This window comes from Eumetopias jubatus, unplaced genomic scaffold (genome assembly GCF_037043125.1).
Source record: "Eumetopias jubatus isolate StellerSeaLion01/CBP00866 unplaced genomic scaffold, mEumJub1_p1.0 scaffold_10, whole genome shotgun sequence".
NCBI classification, from domain to species: Eukaryota; Metazoa; Chordata; class Mammalia; order Carnivora; family Otariidae; genus Eumetopias; species Eumetopias jubatus.
In genome coordinates this window covers 3870865-3889461 of record NW_028274816.1, presented here as the reverse complement: position 1 = coordinate 3889461, position 18597 = coordinate 3870865, and the positions used below count along the sequence as shown (strand labels likewise).

The 18597-nt window shown below is 40.1% G+C and overlaps 1 protein-coding gene across 1 annotated transcript; it reads left to right on the top strand.

The window, feature by feature from the left end:
* Positions 1-681: 681 nt before the first annotated feature.
* On the top strand, positions 682-17106 carry DNAJA2 (DnaJ heat shock protein family (Hsp40) member A2). Its single transcript, XM_028091247.2, has 9 exons — positions 682-882; positions 2338-2397; positions 2915-3138; positions 5740-5820; positions 6068-6201; positions 8482-8678; positions 14669-14813; positions 14980-15107; positions 16303-17106. The coding sequence occupies exons 1-9, from the start codon at positions 805-807 to the stop codon at positions 16492-16494; spliced, it is 1239 nt and encodes a 412-aa protein (XP_027947048.1). The 5' UTR covers positions 682-804; the 3' UTR covers positions 16495-17106.
* The last annotated feature ends 1491 nt before the right edge of the window (positions 17107-18597 follow it).

Below are 18597 nucleotides of genomic sequence, written 5' to 3'. Positions count from 1 at the left end.
TGAAAGGTCATTAAGGCAATAGTGATAATCCGAACATGGACAATGAATTAGATGGACTCAATTTCATTAAATGTGATTATGCCTTAAAAAGGCATGTTAGGTATATACATTTATGAATAAAATGGTTTCCCTTAGAACAATGGAGATTAGGGAGTATGGGCGGGAGGAGATAAATGAAACAAAATCGGTAAGATGTAGCTAACTGTTGTACTCTTCGGTGCAACATACTACTTTTGGTGAATGTTTAAAAAATTTCTTAATACAAAACACACAAAACAGAGACACAAAGACAGACACACACCCAGGTGCTGTTTTTCATCTTAAACCCCGAGGGAACCAGACGCAGAGGGTCCACCTGCGGCATCTCGGATTCGGAAGACGACCTCTGCGGGGCCTGGTTTTCTCGCCCGCCGGACTCGAAGCTGACCTAGCGGGTGGCCTCTTCATCCCCTCAGCACCCTCCAAAAACGCCTTTCGCAGAGAGCCGAATTCTTGGAAAGCGCGGGTTACAGTTCTCTCAGTTTCTATGCTGGACCCCGCCCCGGTGACTGGACCCTGAGGAGAAGCGAACCTTCCGCCGGGTCCTTCACCACCACGACCCCCCAATGGCCGGGGCCGAGGGCTCAGGGGCGGACTCCGCGCAGCGACGTCACGGCGCGCCGTGCGCCGGGTCAAAGTTCAGCCCCGCCCCTCTTCCCCCTCGCTGTCTTCCTCGGCCTGCGCTGCCGCCGACGCCGCTGTGGGCCTGGCTGCGCTCCGTCCGCTCCGTCGCCTTCTTCCCTAAGCGCTGCCAGGCCGGCCGCCATGGCAAACGTGGCCGACACCAAGCTATACGACATCCTGGGCGTCCCGCCCGGCGCCAGCGAGAACGAGCTGAAGAAGGTAGTGGGGAGCGGGATGGCCGGGCAGGGTGTGAGGGGCGCGGGCCTGCTCGGCTGAAGCGGCCAGGCCGCGCTACGGGGCTGCCCACGAGCCGGAGCCGGACGTGGCGGGTTCAGGCTGGGGGGCGGCGGCGTCAGCGAGACCGGCCTCGGCTGACCTTGGGCCGTCGGCCCCGCCTGCCCGCAAATGCAGCAAATAAAACCCACCCCTGCGCAAACACGACGAGAACGCTTCCTTCCTCCCTCCCCCGGCGGGCGCCGGAGGCCGGGCGCTCCCGGGAGGCTGCAGCCTGCGCGGCCCTCCCCGCGCGGAGGTCATCACCCTGGAAAAACAGGTTGGACAGAGGCGCGCAGCGCATCCCGGCTTCGGGGGAGAAGTTGTCCACGCCGCGGTCGTCGGCTTTGGAGCCGAGTCCGGGCTGGGTCTGGGGCCTGGTGGGAGGGTTGAGGCCGCCCCCGCCGGCGCCTCCGGGCAGTTGGGGATGTTTCCTGGGTGCCGCAGCCGCAGGAGCACCTCCCACTCTTCCTCCTTCGCCCGCCGCCCAGTGGGTCTCTGTTTGGGTGTATTGTTCTGTGGGCAGGTAACCTAGATGTTTCTGTACTCGGTTCAGGAATAAGCGGTGGTTACCAGCCAAACACCTGAGTGTACACTAAAAATAAATATAAGGTCTTATTGCTGTCTGCAATGCTGCGAATCTTTGATCTCAGGATTTCAGAGCACTTGCGGCATTTGAGCCCTACTCGGTCTTCACCGAGCTTAGAGTATCCAAATTTGTAAGCTGAGAAAAAATGAGACTGCTCCTTAGGCATCGGGACGGGTAGAGTTGAGAGTAAAATGGACTTCCTGTTACCTTACCGGAAATGCTAGTCTGTATTATATAATTCATGTGTCTGTGAATAAAGACTTAAGTGTTGTATATTCTAGCCACCTAAATGTATGCAACTTCAGGAAGACTGAAGTTACTCCAGTTAATTAATACCCTAATTAATCCGCCATATGAAAAAATAAGAGGAGCTTCTCTTGATGTTTCAATTAGAGGGAAGGCAGGAGCCATCCTCCCTGAGCAGAGGTTCTTACCTTAGCTTAATTTTTAGTTAAAATGTTTCGCAGTTTTAACAAACTTAACGATCATTTCTTTAGCGTTCATTAGAGTCTTCTTGGTCTGGTTACTGGCCATCAAAGACATTTGACAATAGTGAAAATATGAAATTTCAATATTTTGTTTTTCGTTAGTGAGTAAACAGTATTGAGGTGGATAAATTAGTAAACAATATTGAGATATTTTCTCAGCCTAACGAATCCAATTTGTCAGTCTCAGTGAATAAAAGATGTTTTTGGAAGGTTGTGATTTTAAAACATTGCTTCTCAGAAAAATGGATATTTAGTACTCATAAATCTTTAAATCAGATTTTGTATGTAACCTTTTTTTTATTTTAATTTTCTTTTTTATTGAAGGCATACAGAAAGTTAGCCAAGGAATACCATCCTGATAAGAATCCAAATGCTGGTGACAAAGTAAGTTATTTGAGACTTTTCCCCATGAGGTTTCAGTTTTAAATTGCCCTGCTTGAAAAAAGGAATGTTGTCAAGAAAAGTCCCATCTCTTACCATAGAGCCAAATTTTTACATGAAGAGTGTTTTGGTTTTGTAATGGGAATGCTAACATTCCTGGCAGTGGTAGGTGGGAGATAGGACCAGAATCAAACCAAAGGTAATTTATAGCTTTTGTTAGAATAATTGGATTCCAGATTCCTGTGGCCTTTGCCCCACTCCTCTACTTGAAAATCCAGTTGTGGGCGCCTGGGTGGCTCTGTTGGTTAAGCGAGTGTCTTCAGCTCAGGTCATGATCCTGGAGTCCCTGGATCGAGTCCCGCATCGGGCTCCCTGCTGGGCTGGAGTCTGCTTCTCCCTCTGACCCTCCCCCCTCTCATGTGCTCTCTCTCTCTTTCATTCTAAAAAAATAAGTAAAGTGATTGAGATTTAAAAAAAAAAAATCCAGTTGTTTTCCTTGTTACTTTTTTTTCTTTTATAGTTCAAAGAAATCAGTTTTGCATATGAAGTACTGTCAAATCCTGAGAAGCGTGAATTATATGACAGATATGGAGAACAAGGTCTTCGGGAAGGTAGCGGTGGAGGTGGTGGCATGGATGATATTTTCTCTCACATTTTTGGTGGGGGATTGTTCGGCTTCATGGGCAATCAGAGTAGAAGTCGAAATGGCAGAAGAAGAGGAGAAGACATGATGCATCCACTTAAGTGAATATCTTTTTTTCTTTTTTAAAAAAATATTAAGTACTATTTTTTCAAGTAATAATGCTTAATAAAGATACCAAAAAATCCTGTTGTCAGAAAAAAAATCTTCCATTTCCTTACTGTCCTCATTGGGTGACTAAATTAAATTTGATAACCTGGGTGTTTGTATTTTGCTATAGATCTTAAAGGATGTTTGATATTTCTACAGAGGAGGCAGATGGTTTTGTTATATTGGTCTGAAGCCACTTGTTACTATGTGATTTAAAACTACAATTATGAAGATTATTTTCTTTTTAAGTATTTAAATTTTCCAAGTTACTTTTTATTTAAAAACTTAACACAGTGAGTGACTCTGACTAGTTTGTTTACATGTTACAGTCACTCATTACTTGATCCTCCATGTGAACTCTCCTAAATTGGTTTCCATGGAGCTTGCTGGCTTCTAGCCTGACATTAAACTGCCAACATATGAATGGTGTCTGACCTTGGTCTTAGACTGTGAGCCCATGAGCCCTCTACAATATGAAAATTGCTATTTTATTTTGCAAGGTTTGTGAGGTCTTTTATCCTCTTTTCATGAACCAATAATGGTTTTACTAGCAAACGCCATAGACTTTCAAGTGTTTATTTAAAATATTTCATATTACCTAGTTTATATGTTTGAGTAGATTAGAGGAAGTGTAAACTACATTGTTTGGATCTCATTCTTAAATTTGTATTTTAAAAGAATTTATCCTCAGAAATTATCATTTGGATGTTATTCCAAGTGTAATAGTTGTACAGTGTGATTAGTTCTTTTTTCTTTGATACAAAAGTGATTTAAGAAGTAAATAAGATCAAGAAAGTACTTGCTGTATTTTAATAAATTCTTAATACTCACTTTAAAATTTTTTTCATTGTATACGGTAAATGCTATTTTCTTTTAACATTATTTAAAATTTACCTATTATAAAATTGCATTTTGGGTGTCTTTATAATATTCAATTCCATGATTTATTCAAGCATTCACCTTTTCTAGAGGATGTTGCCAATTTTTTTCTGTAATAAGTAGCTGCTTTGAGTATCTTTATATACAGCTTTGTCTTTTCTTGGCAGAGATTCCCAGGCAGGCATCAGTGTTTTGAGGCTGATAAATACAACTAAATTGCCTTGTAAAGGATTGTGCCAGTTTAGCACCATTGGTGGAGAGTGCCAGCTTGGCCAGACCATTACCCACATTGGCCATGTTTGTTGAAGTGTGTGTTTTTCTGGCCTCTTAGGTAGTGGTTTTGCATACTAAGTGTAATTTAATATGTAAGGAGGAAAAGATCTACCTCTTTGTTTTCTGTATATGATTTGGTTAAAGATTGTTATGAGTATAAAAGACAGATGCAGCCAGTTGCTTTTGTCTGATTAAGCTGTAGCTATGTTATTATTTGAAAGTGTTGCTAAAGTTTTGTCCATCAGTGTTTTATTCTTATACTGCCTGGAACGTATAAATTTAAGTTTGAAATAATGATTTGGGGAAAGTTTGAATACCACAAAATAAATAGTATAGGTGTTTTGCAAAATACTTTTAACAATTGTTCCTCTATTTTAAAGTAAATCTTCACTGCTAAAGGAGTTTTAAAAACACAGTGAGAAGGGTAAAACCGCATTAAAAGCATTGCTTTCAGATCCTAAATGAATAGTATTTTTGAGACTTGATATACATAGATTTTTTTGAGGTTAGTTTGGAAATGAATGGTCCTGTAATTCAAATATGCTATATAAAAGCGAATTGGGTTTTATCAGGCATTTTTAATAGGCTTTTAAACTGTCTTTTTTTTTTGATCATAGATCCCTTTGGAAATTTGGGAAAAGTTCAAATATATAGTTTTGATTATAAGTCAGTGGGTCCTTAAGACCTATTAAACTTCTAGGCTCCCTGTTGAAAACCTTTCCCTCCTCTCTGTCACACTGCTGATAAGGTTACTTTTGTTTTGTTTTTGAGACATACGCTATCTAAGTTGCATAGAACTCCCCTAAGTTGTAATATAACTTTGTCACCTTTCTAAAAATTGTCCTTGGGGGGAGCAAAGCCTTTAGAAGAGCATGGACTCTGGAACCAAGCTGCCTATGTGATCAAGTAAGGCAAGTTAACCTCTCTCTTGAGTTTTGTCTTGTAAAATGAGGATAATAATTGTACCTCATTCAGAGGATTGGATTAGATGGAGGGCCCTCCTGCCTGAGGCCAGAAGAAGGTTGTGGTGCTTGAGTTTGTTCAGTTATCAGCTCTGTCAGAATATGTAGCATAACAAATTGTTAGCCTGATCCTATAGGTTGTGGCTTTGAGCACCATAGATACTGTCCATAATCATAAAAGTCTTCTGCTAATTTGAGCCACAAAATAAAACTTCAATCAGTTGACTTAATTAATGTAAGATGATTTTGAATTCTTTAAAAGGTTATAGTGGAATTTGCTGTATCAGCGGTCATTTATATTTTGTATTTAGGAGAACTTGGCAAAATTTGATTGGACCTAATTCTTTTCTCCCCAGAGTGTTGCTGTATCAGCGGTCATTTATATTTTGTATTTAGGAGAACTTGGCAAAATTTGATTGGACCTAATTCTTTTCTCCCCAGAGTGTCTTTAGAAGATCTGTATAATGGCAAGACAACCAAACTACAACTTAGCAAGAATGTACTCTGTAGTGCATGCAGTGGGTAAGTGTGTGTTCAGGTTTATGAAATAAATTTCCATCTGTTCTTTCAGTGGCACATTTAGTCTATACCAGGTAAAAATTGTTCATGATTTAAACTACCCAACACAGAACATTTTCTGATACATTTGAAAGTTTAAATACTAGTCATTGGGGGTTGAAGATGAAGGTGAAAAGCACATTTCCTGTTTGTCATGGCCAATGGAATGGTCCTTGGGCAAAAATCTAATTTATATATTTGCTTGCTTTAGCCAAGGTGGAAAGTCTGGAGCTGTTCAGAAGTGTAGTGCTTGTCGGGGTCGAGGTGTACGCATCATGATCAGACAGCTGGCTCCAGGAATGGTACAACAGATGCAGTCTGTGTGTTCTGACTGTAATGGAGAAGGTATGCATGCCAGTACTTCTCTGCTTTTATGTTGAAATGGATTGGAAATGCAAGAATTGGAGAGACTCACAATTTTTTTTTAACGTGTTTGTATTCATCTTATTAAAGAAAAAATACAGTGTTCTAAAAGAAGAATGTGAAAATAGTTACTCTATTATGCATAGGCCCAATGAACACAGTAAATCTGTATTATGTTCAGTGAAATGTTAGTCTTTAGTTCTGAAAGGATGGGCAAAGTCGTTGTCCCTTTATATTTTTAAAGGTTATATTTGATAAAGAGGGAGACAACAAATTGTTTAGTTATCATTCTGATAAGTGGAGGATTTTACTGTAAGCTTTAGCTAGCTTTTAAGGATAGATAAGGGGAATTGAAGCTCTTCTCACAGAAGTAAATACTTTAGGTTTTGAATTGAAATACTTAGGCTCAGAGTGATTTCTGAAACTACTACCTCTGTCCTTGTAGTGCTTTTTAGCCATAGACAGTATATAACCAAATGGGCATGAGTGACTTCCAGTTAAACATTTCTTAGAAAAACAAGGGCGGCATACCCAATTTGGCCTGTGGGTTTTAGTTTACCAGACCCTGTTCTAGAGCAGTGCCATCTAGTAAAATTTTTCTACAGTGATGGAAATGTTCTATATATGCAATGTCAAGTATGGTCACCACTGGCCACCTGTGACTATTCAGTACATGAAATGTAGCTAGTGTGACTGAGGAACTGAATTTTTAATTTTAATTAATTTAAACTTTAAATAGTCACAGATGGCTGGTGGCTACCATATTGGACAGCACAGTTCTAGAGCATCTTTTTCCAAATTACTCCAGGAAGTGGTGAAATAATGGAGAAACTGCGTATTATATTCCCCTCCTGGAAAGTCTCAGTGCACTTTACCTTATTAAAGCCTCTTAACAGTTCCTGCTATCAAGAAACCAAAGATTACTGAAATCTTTACCCATGTACCATTCCGTGATGAGGAACTGGTGTTTTGCAGAACATACTTTTTGAAAGCAGTGTTCTAGAAATAGTCCCTGAAGTCATTAATAATACATGTTACCTAAGCATTAAAGTGTGCCAATAATCAGCCAGTAGAAATCAATGCTATTTTTTCACATGTAGAGCTTCAGTTTTATTATAACACTAATTAAATGTTTCAGAAGAACACATAGAAAAGAAGTTGTGTTGTCCTAAACGTGGTATGGGGGTACTCAGTGTCAGCTAAAATTTAGCCATTTCTTAATTGGTTTTGGAAACTTCTCAGTGATAGCATACCTAAATAAAAGGAAGATCCGTAATAGGACATCTGAGCAGGGGTTAGCCTAGGAAATAAATAAAATCTCCTACCAACTATACAATGTAATAATGAGCCATAAAAGATATTTAAGTTTTTATTTGGGTTGTCTCTGTCAGCAGAGTTAAACTTACGTGAAACTAAGCCTGAAAACAAAAAGGAGGTAGCATTTGTAGAAGCTTCAGCATTTGCCCACCCATTTTTTTTCCTTGAACCTTAGGCTTTGTTTTAACTTTAGGAAATAGAGTCAGGAGCCAAGAGAGTATTGTTTAAGATACATTACATTTCTCATACATTTCTTCTCTGAAATAGAGGGAACCAGGTTGCTGGGTCCTTCAGGTAACCTGTAGTAAGATGTGAGTTTCTGTTATTAAGAATGATAATTTAAACAAAACTTTAGGGGCACCTGGGTGGCTCAGATTGTTAAGTGTCTGCCTTCAGCTCAGGTCATGATCCCAGGGTCCTGGGATTGAGCCCCACATCGGGCTCCTGGCTCAGTGGGGAGACTGCTTTTGCCTCTGCCTCTCCCCCTGCTCGTGCTCTCTCTCTCCCTGTGTCTCAAATGAATAAATAAAATCTTTAAAAAAATATATAAAATAAAAATAAATAAAACTTTAGCAATTAAATGCAGAACATTTATTTAATGAATAAAAACAGTTTTAATTTTTTATTATGTTAATCACCATATATTACATCATTAGTTTTTTTTTTACATCATTAGTTTTTGATGTATTGTTCCATGATTCATTGTTTGTGCATAACACCCAGTGCTCCATGCAGAATGTGCCGTCTTTAATACCCATCACCAGGCTAACCCATCCCCCTACATTCCTCCCCTCTAGAACCCTGTTTGTTTTTCAGAGTCTTATCGTCTTTCATGGTTCGTCTCCCCGTCTGACTTACTCCCCTTGAATAAAAACATTATTAAGACGTATCTTAAGAGTGCAATGTAATAGTCTTGCTGGAAGTTTTAATGTTCTCTCTTTCTAGGAGAGGTAATTAATGAAAAGGACCGCTGTAAAAAATGTGAGGGGAAGAAGGTAATTAAAGAAGTCAAGATTCTTGAAGTCCACGTAGACAAAGGCATGAAACATGGACAGAGAATTACATTCACTGGGGAAGCAGATCAGGCCCCAGGAGTGGAACCAGGAGACATTGTTCTTTTGCTACAAGAGAAGGAACATGAGGTAATTTCCTTTTTGTTTGTTTGATTTTTGTTTTATTCAGAAATGGGTCTTATGGTCAAGATACAGGTTAGATCTTTTTGGGTTCTCTGGAACAACATTGAACATAAATGAAGTTAAGTGGTTGGGCTGAGTTTATAAGAACTGACTTGCTTAGTAGACCAACAAGGCAGGTGCTTTCAGAAGCACTGAAAAGGAGTCAGTTTTGGTTCCAGCTCAGCCATTGATTAGCACTATAATCTTAAGTAATCCTGTTGTGGTTATACCCCAGTTTCCTTGTATGAAAATAAGGGCATTGGGGCGCTTGGGTGACATTAAGCATCTGCCTTCAGCTCAGGTCATGATCCCAGGGTCCTGGGATCGAGCCCCACATCGGGCTCCCTGCTCAGCGGGAAGTCTGCTTCTCCCTCTCCCACTCCCCGTGCTTGTGTTCCCTCTCTCACTGTCTCTCTCTCTCTCTAATAAATCTTAAAAAAAAAAAAGAAAAGGGCATTGGACCAGATTATCTAAGGCAGCTTATTTTTCATTGTGAAACTCCTTTGATAGGGGATGAGATAGGGCTTCAGTCTCCAGTGCTGCTCTCTTGATTAGTTTTTACATATTGTGTTAACCATGTGAGCTTTTCTTAAAAGGTTCTGCAGTTTAAGAAAAATTATTTTGGAGGCACCTGGGTGACTCAGTTGGTTAAGCATCTGCCTTGCACTCAGGTCATGATCTTGGGGTCCTGGGATCGAGCCCGAATCAGCCTTCCTGCTCAGTTGAGAGTCTGCTTCTCCCTCTCCCTCTGCCCCTGCTTGTGCTCGAACGGGCATGTTCTCTCTCTCAAATAAAATCTTAAAAAAAATAATCTGGGTATATATTGTATGTGTACAAGGCATAATTAACTGGTCCAACGATCTGATCTAGTGTATGTTATTTTGATTATACCATTGCACGTGTTTTTTTAAGATTTTATTTATTTGACCGAGCAAGAGAGCACAAGCAGGGGGAGCAGCAAAGGGAGAGGGAGAAGCAGGTTCCCTGCTGAGTAGGGAGCCTGATGCGGGACTCGATCCCAGGATCCCGGGATCGTGACCTGAGCCGGAGGCAGACAGTTTACCGAATGAGCCACTCAGGTGCCCCCACACATGTATTTTTTAATGTGCTATAGAGTATACTGTGGGCCTTTATTCTTGAAGACTGGAGCTATTCAGGAAACCTCTTTAGTAATCACCCAGATTCTGACTTTTGACAGGGTTCTGTCATTGTACTTGACCACATTGACTTGAGTTTCTCTGAAGATCCTTATATCACAAGTCAACCACCTTTTTAGTTTCTACTAAAATTTTCTCTTTTGATGGTGATTTCTACAAATAAAGTAAATTTTGAAAATCACTTAAAGAATCTGATAGAGTAAAGCCATATTGAGATGTAGATTCTGGGAATTAGATTGGTTAGATTAATTCTCTAACTAGATTGTGGCTTGCTCTCCTATACTAACCTTTCTCAGGATAAATTTCTTACCTTAGCAAAGCTATAAATTACTATATATATATCTAGGCTCTTTGTGGATATTGCCAAACCTACAAAGAGCAAGGGCTTCTTGCTTGCTAAAAAATAGTAATTCCTAGAATTCTGCCTTAGGGTCTTATAGGTTGAAATATTTGTAACTCTTTTGTTTTCCCCCAAAAGATTAATTTATTTATTTGAGAAAGAGAGGTGGGGGAGGGGCAGAGGGAGAGAGAATCTCAAGCAGACTCCACACTCAGTGCAGAGCCCAACATGGAGCTTGATCTCACAATCAGGACCTGAGCCGAAGCAAGAGTCTGGACACTCAACTGACTGAGCCGTCCAGGAGCCCGGAAAAGAGCTGTAACTCTTTTAAAAGAGTCTCTGTTAACTGGCATTGTAGCCATTTCTTCATTTGTTCAATCATGCCTTTCATGCACAACACCATGTAACAAGGCAGAAAGGCAGAAAGATAGCCAGGTAATTGAGATGTTTATAATATGCTTGGGTATAAACTGTATTGTAAGATGGTACAGACAACATGTGGATATTTTCATTGATCTTTCATTGGAATAGTTTGAGGACAGTTACCAAATCATGTGTAGCATGCAGCAGCAGGAGGGTAATGGAGAAGTTAAGTAATGTTTATTTGGAGGAGAGTTTTTGGTATGTCAGACTGGTGGTGAAACCTTTTTTTATCCTACATTCAGTCTTTAGTGTTGCTACATAATTAAGTTAGGATTTTTAAAACACAGATTACTGGATTTGGAGGCAAGGATTTAAGTTCTGACTCCCCATTTACTACTAGCTTTGGGCTCCATGGGCTTGGCTTGGTTTTCTAAATACAAAGGTAGTCCTCCCTCAAAGATATTGTAGAATCAGATGAGATCATGAATAAACTGCTTTTCTTTCTTGGGGCTGTGGGGAGGCGTTTGGAAGAAGGTCACCTCTTAAAATTGTTGGAGGTGGTGGAATTGCGTGGAATTTCCAACAGACAGCAGATGTAACTGTCTAAAGTAGAAAATTGAGATGTTAGAGGTTAGAGTGGAAGTTCAGCTGGTGAGAGGTCAAAGGATGTTACTTCATGGTTTTACTATATGACCAGTAAAGTAAATTGGAGCCTGAGATTTAGGCGTTTGTTTAATTAATACCACTGAAAATATTAACCTTTTTTTTTTAAATCTTTTTTTTTTTTAAAGATTTATTTATTTATTTGAGAGAGCGAGAATGAGAGAGAGAGTACATGAGAGTGGGGAGGGTCAGAGGGAGAAGCAGGCTTCCTGCTCAGCAAGGAGCCTGATGTGGGACTCGATCCCAGGACTCCGGGATCATGACCTGAGCCAAAGGCAGTCGCTTAACCAACTGAGCCACTCAGGCGCCCCAACCTTTTTTTTTTTTTTAAGGATTTATTTATTTCAGAGTGGGGAGGGAGGGCGAGAGAATCTCTGCAAGCAGATTCCTTGGTGAGCGCAGAGCCAGGATGCGGGCCAATGCCATGACTCTGGGATCATGACCTGACCTTAGCCAAAATCGAAACCAAGAGTCAGACGCTCCACCGACTGAGCCACCCAGGCACCCTGAAAATGTTAACCTTCTAAGAAAATTTGGCTAGTCTCAACTAGTTCATGAAAAAACTTGTAGTTATTTTGTTTGGGGCTTTTTTTTTTACTCCCAACATTTGTGCTGAAGGAATTGTCAGGCCATGAGATTAGGGTGGGTGCTATAGCTGAAACATATAAATCTCTCTCTCTTTTTTTAAATATTTATTTATTTGACAGAGAGAGACAGCGAGAGAGGGAACACAAGCAGGGGGAGTGGGAGAGAGAAATAGGCTCCCCGCCGAGCAGGGAGCCCAATACGGGACTTGATCCCAAGACCCTGGGATCATGACCTGAGCTGAAGGCAGGCATTTATCGACTGAGCCACCCAGGCTCCCCACATATAAATCTTCTGATCAAAAAACATTTTGATTTTGAGAGTGCTTTATATCATGTGTATTCATTTTTCAGTACAGGTGTATGTCTGTTTTAGTGATAATGGCTACAATTGTGCATTTGCACAGCAAAGAACCACAGTATCTGGGGATGTTAGTCACTTCTCTGTGTTCTGTACTTTGTTTTCCAGAAATTATTGCCACTTTAAATCTTTTACTGTCTGGTCTTGGTAGTCCCTCCTCATTAACCTGGTTTTTCAAAAATTCCCTGAATGTCCTTGTTTATTCTCTGTTCAAACTTTAGCATCAAATTTTCTAGCCTACTCACCCCTCCACCAGTTCCCTGCCCCCCCAAAACAACCCTGATATCTTCAGTTGGAATCACTTTAAGTTGAGCTTCCTTCCAAGAACATGATGCCTCTTGTTCCCTACTTCTGATGTAGCTTTAACCAAAGGATATCTGGTTATACATGGGTCTTGGAACAATAATGTTATAAGATGTTCACAAACACTAGCACTTTAGAGTTATAAAAACATTTAAACATCCTGTGTTAAAGAATCCTTATTGAATTTAATTTTTCCACCCACTGTGAGAAACACTTGAGTAAATGCACATAGGTAATATATATTCTGTGGTTCCCAATTTCAGCATACATTAGAATCACCTGGTATGAAAACTACAGATTGCCGGGCCCCACCTCCATGGTTTCTTATGAGTAGGTATGGGCTGTGGCCCAAGAATGTGCATTCCTAACAAGTTTCCTGGTGCTGCTGAGGCTGCTGGTCCAGGACCATATCAAGATAATGGTTTGAGATTAACTTTCCTTCATGGGTAAATTTAGGAGGATAATTTGGGAAAAGAGGATATCTTTCAGATTTTCACTTTTCCCTAACTGGCCAGGATTATTCTTTCTTTTTTTATTCTTTTTTTTTTTTTTTTTAAGATTTTATTTATTTAATAGAGAGACAGCGAGAGAGGGAACACAAGCAGGGGGAGTGGGAGAGGGAGAAACAGGCTTCCCGCTGAGCAGGGAGCCCGATGCGGGGCTCAATCCCAGGACCCTGGGATCATGACCTGAGCCGAAGGCAGACGCTTAACAGACTGAGCCACTCAGGCGCCCTGTCTTTTTTTATTCTTTTTTATTTAAATTCAATTTAGTTAACTTACACTGTATTACTAGTTTCAGGGGTAGAAATCAGTGATTCATCAGTTGCTTTTTTTTTTTTTAAGATTTTATTTAGACAGACACAGCATGAGAGGGAACACAAGCAGGGGGAATGGGAGAGGGAGAAGCAGGCTTCCTGCGGAGCAGGGAGCCCAATGCGGGGCTCGATCCCAGGACCCTGGGACCATGACCTGAGCCGAAGGCAGACACTTAACGACTGAGCCACCCATGCGCCCCTCATCAGTTGCATATAGCACCCGCTGCTCATTACATCAACTGCTCTCCTTAATGCCCATCACCCAATTATCCCATCTCCCCTCCAGCAGTCTTCTTCCCTTTTGTTGAGTCTCTTACGGTTTTCCTCCCTCTCTGTTTTTGTCTTATATTTCCTTCCCTTCTCCTATGTTCATCTGTTTTGTTCTTTGGAGGAGAGACTATTTTGTATTGAAAAAAATCTAGGTGACCTTTCATTGGAATTTTGTTTCATCTTAAATTTCAAAAGCTAAGTATAGATATTTGTAAATTCTAATAAGCAAAAGTTATAAGTCAGGTATGTGTGAAATTGGATGTATTTTTCCTACACGTTGAAAGCTCAGAAATATACTTGATGTTTATTGAATAATCTTTGCATTACCTAAACCATAGACTAATACTGTAATTAGTCACTGTTGGCACTGCTGTTTGATTTATATTCATCTAAGCAAATTTTGAATTTTAGGTGAGGTAATACTTGTACATGTGTAAAGCATGATATTGAGCCCATTTATGTTGAACTTGGGCTCTCCCCTTCCCCTGTTACAGTCATGTCTGGGGAGCACTTCCAAGATGAACCTCTTCTACAGAATCCTGCTGGACTGTCCACCTTTTTTTGCACAGAGGCAGGGTCAGGAAATGAGCCACAATTGCAGAATATCCCTGGTTCTTTTTTTTTTGGAGCCTCAGCTACGCTTTATTAGAGCCAGTTTTCTCAATTCCAGTGCTTTCCTTTTCTTTCTTTCTTTCTTTTTTTTTTTTTAAGATTTTATTTAATTATTTGACAGAGAGAGAGCACGCACCAGCAGGGGGAAGGGCAGAAGGAGAGGGAGAAGCAGACTCCCCACTGAGCAGGGAGCCCAATTCAGGGCTTGATCCCAGGACTCTGGGATCAGGACCCGAGCCGAAGGCAGATGCTTAACCAGCTGAGCCACCCAGGCGCCCCTCCAATGCTTTTCTGATAGATGTTTCTAGCATATTACATGAGAATAGCTAGGTTTCTTTATATAAATTTAGGGAATTAGGGATGATGACAGTTTGACTTTTACAATGAATGGTAGAATTAAGGTTTTGAAATCATTTCAAGGAACACAGCACAACAGGGTATGGCTTCATTTTTTTTTTTTAATGTGTTTTGTGTGCTTTATTTGTAGGTGTTCCAGAGAGATGGGAATGACTTGCACATGACATATAAGATAGGACTTGTTGAAGCTCTATGTGGATTTCAGTTCACATTTAAGCACCTTGATGGACGTCAGATTGTGGTGAAATACCCCCCCGGAAAAGTAATTGAACCAGGTAAATCTTGATTTTTGTCTAATCCAGGATTCCATGTGGTTTTGTTTTTGTTTTGTTTTTCAGTTTATAATTTTTTTATAGTAGGTGACCTCTAAAAAGAATTACTGAGCACCTTTCTTCTTGGGTAAAATTCAAATAGTTTCCTTTTTACTTACTCAAATAATAGGATGTGTCCGTGTAGTTCGAGGGGAAGGAATGCCACAGTATCGTAATCCCTTTGAAAAAGGTGATCTCTACATAAAGTTTGATGTGCAGTTTCCTGAAAACAACTGGATCAACCCAGACAAGCTTTCTGTAAGTGTTCTCTCAAATACAAGCAACAAATTACTTAAAGTTTAACAATGAGGTGTTTGTCACCTTTGATTTGTTTTTGGTGCTAAGATTTTTTAACATTTGAGTGATTGTTGGGCCGTCCTAGTGATTATTAAAAGAAAAGCTTGGTGTGCTTGTGTGGCTCAGTTGCTTAAGCATCCAACTGTATTTCAAGCCCCATGTCAGGCTTCTCACTGGATGTGGAACCTGCTTCAGGTTCTCTCTCTCCCTTTCCCCCCACCCACACACTTTCTCTCTCTCTTAAAAAACAAAACAACTGGAGACAAACCATGGGAGATGATGGACTCTGAAAAACAAACTGAGGGTTCTAGAGGGGAAGGGGGTGGGGGGATGGGTTAGCCTGGTGATGGGTATTAAAGAGGGCACATTCTGCATGGAGCACTGGGTGTTACACACAATGAATCATGGAACACTACATCAAGAACTAATGATGTAATGTATGGTGATTAACATAACAATACAAAATTTAAAAAAAAAAACACCAAGTGAAGGGGAACTGTATAGGCAGTTTATTCTCAAACAGTTCAGAAAAAGAAAAAAAATTCCATGTACATGTGACTAAAATATTAACATGGAGATATGATAGGTGTATGGTAATTCTTGTACTATTTTTGCAAATTTTCTGTAAGTGAAATAAAAAAACAAGTTAATAGTCAACAACAACAAAAAACTAATGATGTATGGTGATTAACATAACAAAAAATTTAAAGAGAAAAAAACAACAACAAAAACAAATCTTGCTAGTGTAAATGTTGATGGTGCCAAGCAGGCAATAGTAAAGAATTAAAGCAGACTGGATGTAAGTTGGTGGTGGGAGGATTGGGACTCCCTGGACACCAGATCCCTCACCTGAAGAGGCAGCCTCTCAGCTTAGCATTAGTCCTTCCATGCAGGAAGGCATATCTTCTGTAAAATTTTCCAGCGTTTAAATGTTGGCAGCTACTTCTGGTTTTTTGTTTTCTAAGCAGCAGTTGGGTTGTACAAAAGATGTCTGCATATTTGATCTGTGGGTCATTAGTTTGTGATCTCTGGCTTAAAGTGCACTAGATTTATCTATTTTAACTCTCAAAGAAGCATGTACCTTGGATTGTATCCAAAGGGAAGTTGAAGATAGCTCACAAACTAACCTTTTTGTTTTGTTTTGATTTTCATGAAGGAGCTAGAAGATCTTCTGCCATCTAGACCAGAAGTTCCAAACATAATTGGAGACACAGAGGAGGTAGAGCTTCAAGAATTTGATAGCACTCGGGGCTCGGGAGGTGGTCAGAGGCGTGAAGCCTATAACGATAGCTCTGATGAAGAAAGCAGCAGCCATCATGGGCCAGGAGTTCAATGTGCCCATCAGTAAACTCTGCAGACAGATTGCACAGGTGGATTTTCTTTCCACGTTTGCCCGGTTTGCTTTCAGCGATCCAGCTGGAGTGTCTGGTCAGTCCAGATGAACTGATGGACATCTGTTGGTCTATGTGTAACTTTTAAAATTGGTATAGTATCTACAGAGTGTATAATTTAAACTAACCACAAAGCTTTACATCTTCATTTTGACTGTTCTGTAGCAGAATAAAGCACTTGAAAGGAAACAAGACTCCCTTTCACACATGGGTTATAAGTTTCAGTCCTGGTATCTGTGCTTGATTTTTATCAGTTTTGTGTAGATTTTATGTTTCATATTTTAAATCCAAATCCCACATTGTAAAGTTTGTGTACAATTTGTCCTGAAGCTTTGTGTTTGGCTGCACCTGCGTAAGCTGCTACAAATAGAATAAAGAATTTCATAGCCTGTATCTATCATTTAGATGCATGGAAAAATGGGCTTTGCACACAATGGGTTTGGAGCTGACTGGGAACAATGGAAAAAAAAAAACATTAGCTGTGGTTGTAAAGTCCTCCCCCCCTTTTTTTTTACCATCTTGTGAAAGGTTTCTGAAACTCGATAATAAAAAGCAGTTGGTATAAATTATTCTTTGTGTCACATTTTTAGAAGGAAGAACATACTTTGAACTGTAAAATGTATCCTTAAACTGGAGAATGTATCCTTCATTCTGGTTCTTAAGCAGCCCTTAAAAAACCCATTGGCCTGAAGCCTATGCCTCAGGTACGTGCCCATTTTATAGTTTTAAAAGGCAAAAAGAAAGTTTGATATGTTGGTAGAAACAGGCTTTATTGGCTTCAATTGATGCTTTGTACAGTCAAGGACATCAGAGTTATGTAACTCATAAGTTAATGATCCTGAGCGTTGGGGCCAGGTTAATCTAGCCTCTGTATCTCCCCACCACCACCCCCTTTTAAAAAATAAGGTAACAGCAAATCAATATTAGAACCATGTCTGCATAGAACCTGTTAAAATGCTCTGTTTTCATTAAATGTTAAGTTAAAGATTCTCTGTCTCCATTAAGTTGAATATTTGAGATTGGGGGAAGCAGTGATGACAATGTTTTATAGAAAAGTAAGACTCAGGCTGGTATGAGAAAATCAGGTAAAACTGTGAAGAGGAAGTTGTGTCGTTCTTTCCATCTTCTAGTACCTTCTTTTCATTCCCAGAGTAGATATTTTTAGAACACACTTTAATTTTAGGGAAAAGAGACATTAGTTGTACATTTTACATCTGTAAAAGAACAAACGGAAAACTGAAAGCTAAAATTTAAAAATGTATTATGCCATCCCTGAGCCTAAACACAGTACTTGTAGTTTATTTCTAGGTCTACCAGAACCTGAGTGGGGGGCGGGAGGGGGGAGTGGGACGTGTCCTGGCATTAATCAAGGCCTGTGAGGTTTAAATTACTGCCCTGTCCTCTCTACCTCCATTGTACAAAAAATATTTTACAACCAGCCTGGGCAAGATTCAACAGCATAGTAGTTTTGTATCCAAGGTTACGTCCCCATAACCACTTTAAGGGTAAGAAATGCAGTGGCAATATAAAGTTTGTAGCCTTTCCAATAAAGGTTTATAAAACATTAGAGTTGTTCAGTGTAGTCTTTGTTTTAATTCTACCCAGGTTTTTTGGCCATAGCGAAAACCATATGGAAGGAGAATCCAACCTTGTTAAGATCTGTTACTGCCCTCGGTTGTGCTCTGCTTCGTAGAGCTACCTGTATACAGAATAAGCTTGTATAGTATCAGCAGCACAAAGGATCTTTTTACCAACTATTGAAGTAACTCCTATGTCATTAAATCTGCCTTTTAAAAAAAGGTGTACAACTCAGTCATTTCCAGTGTATTTACAGAGTTTGCAACCATCACCACTAATTCCAGAACATTTTCATCACCCCAGGGAAAAAAAACCCAAATCCATTAGCATTCACTCCCTAGCCCCTAGTACAGTGACTAGTTTCATTTTGTATAAAATGGAGTCATCATGTGGCCTTCAGTAAGCTGTTCATTTAATATGTTTTCAAGGTTTATCCCTGTCATAGTATGGATCAGTACTTCATTTTTATTGTCAAGTAATCT

Bases quoted from the DNA above. Each gene is read 5' to 3' on its own strand.
- DNAJA2 (XM_028091247.2), top strand. From the start codon at position 805: ATGGCAAACGTGGCCGACACCAAGCTATACGACATCCTGGGCGTCCCG. The intron at 5,821-6,067 runs GTAAGTGTGTGT...TGCTTGCTTTAG, and splicing joins CTCTGTAGTGCATGCAGTGG to CCAAGGTGGAAAGTCTGGAG. The intron at 14,814-14,979 runs GTAAATCTTGAT...CTCAAATAATAG, and splicing joins CGGAAAAGTAATTGAACCAG to GATGTGTCCGTGTAGTTCGA.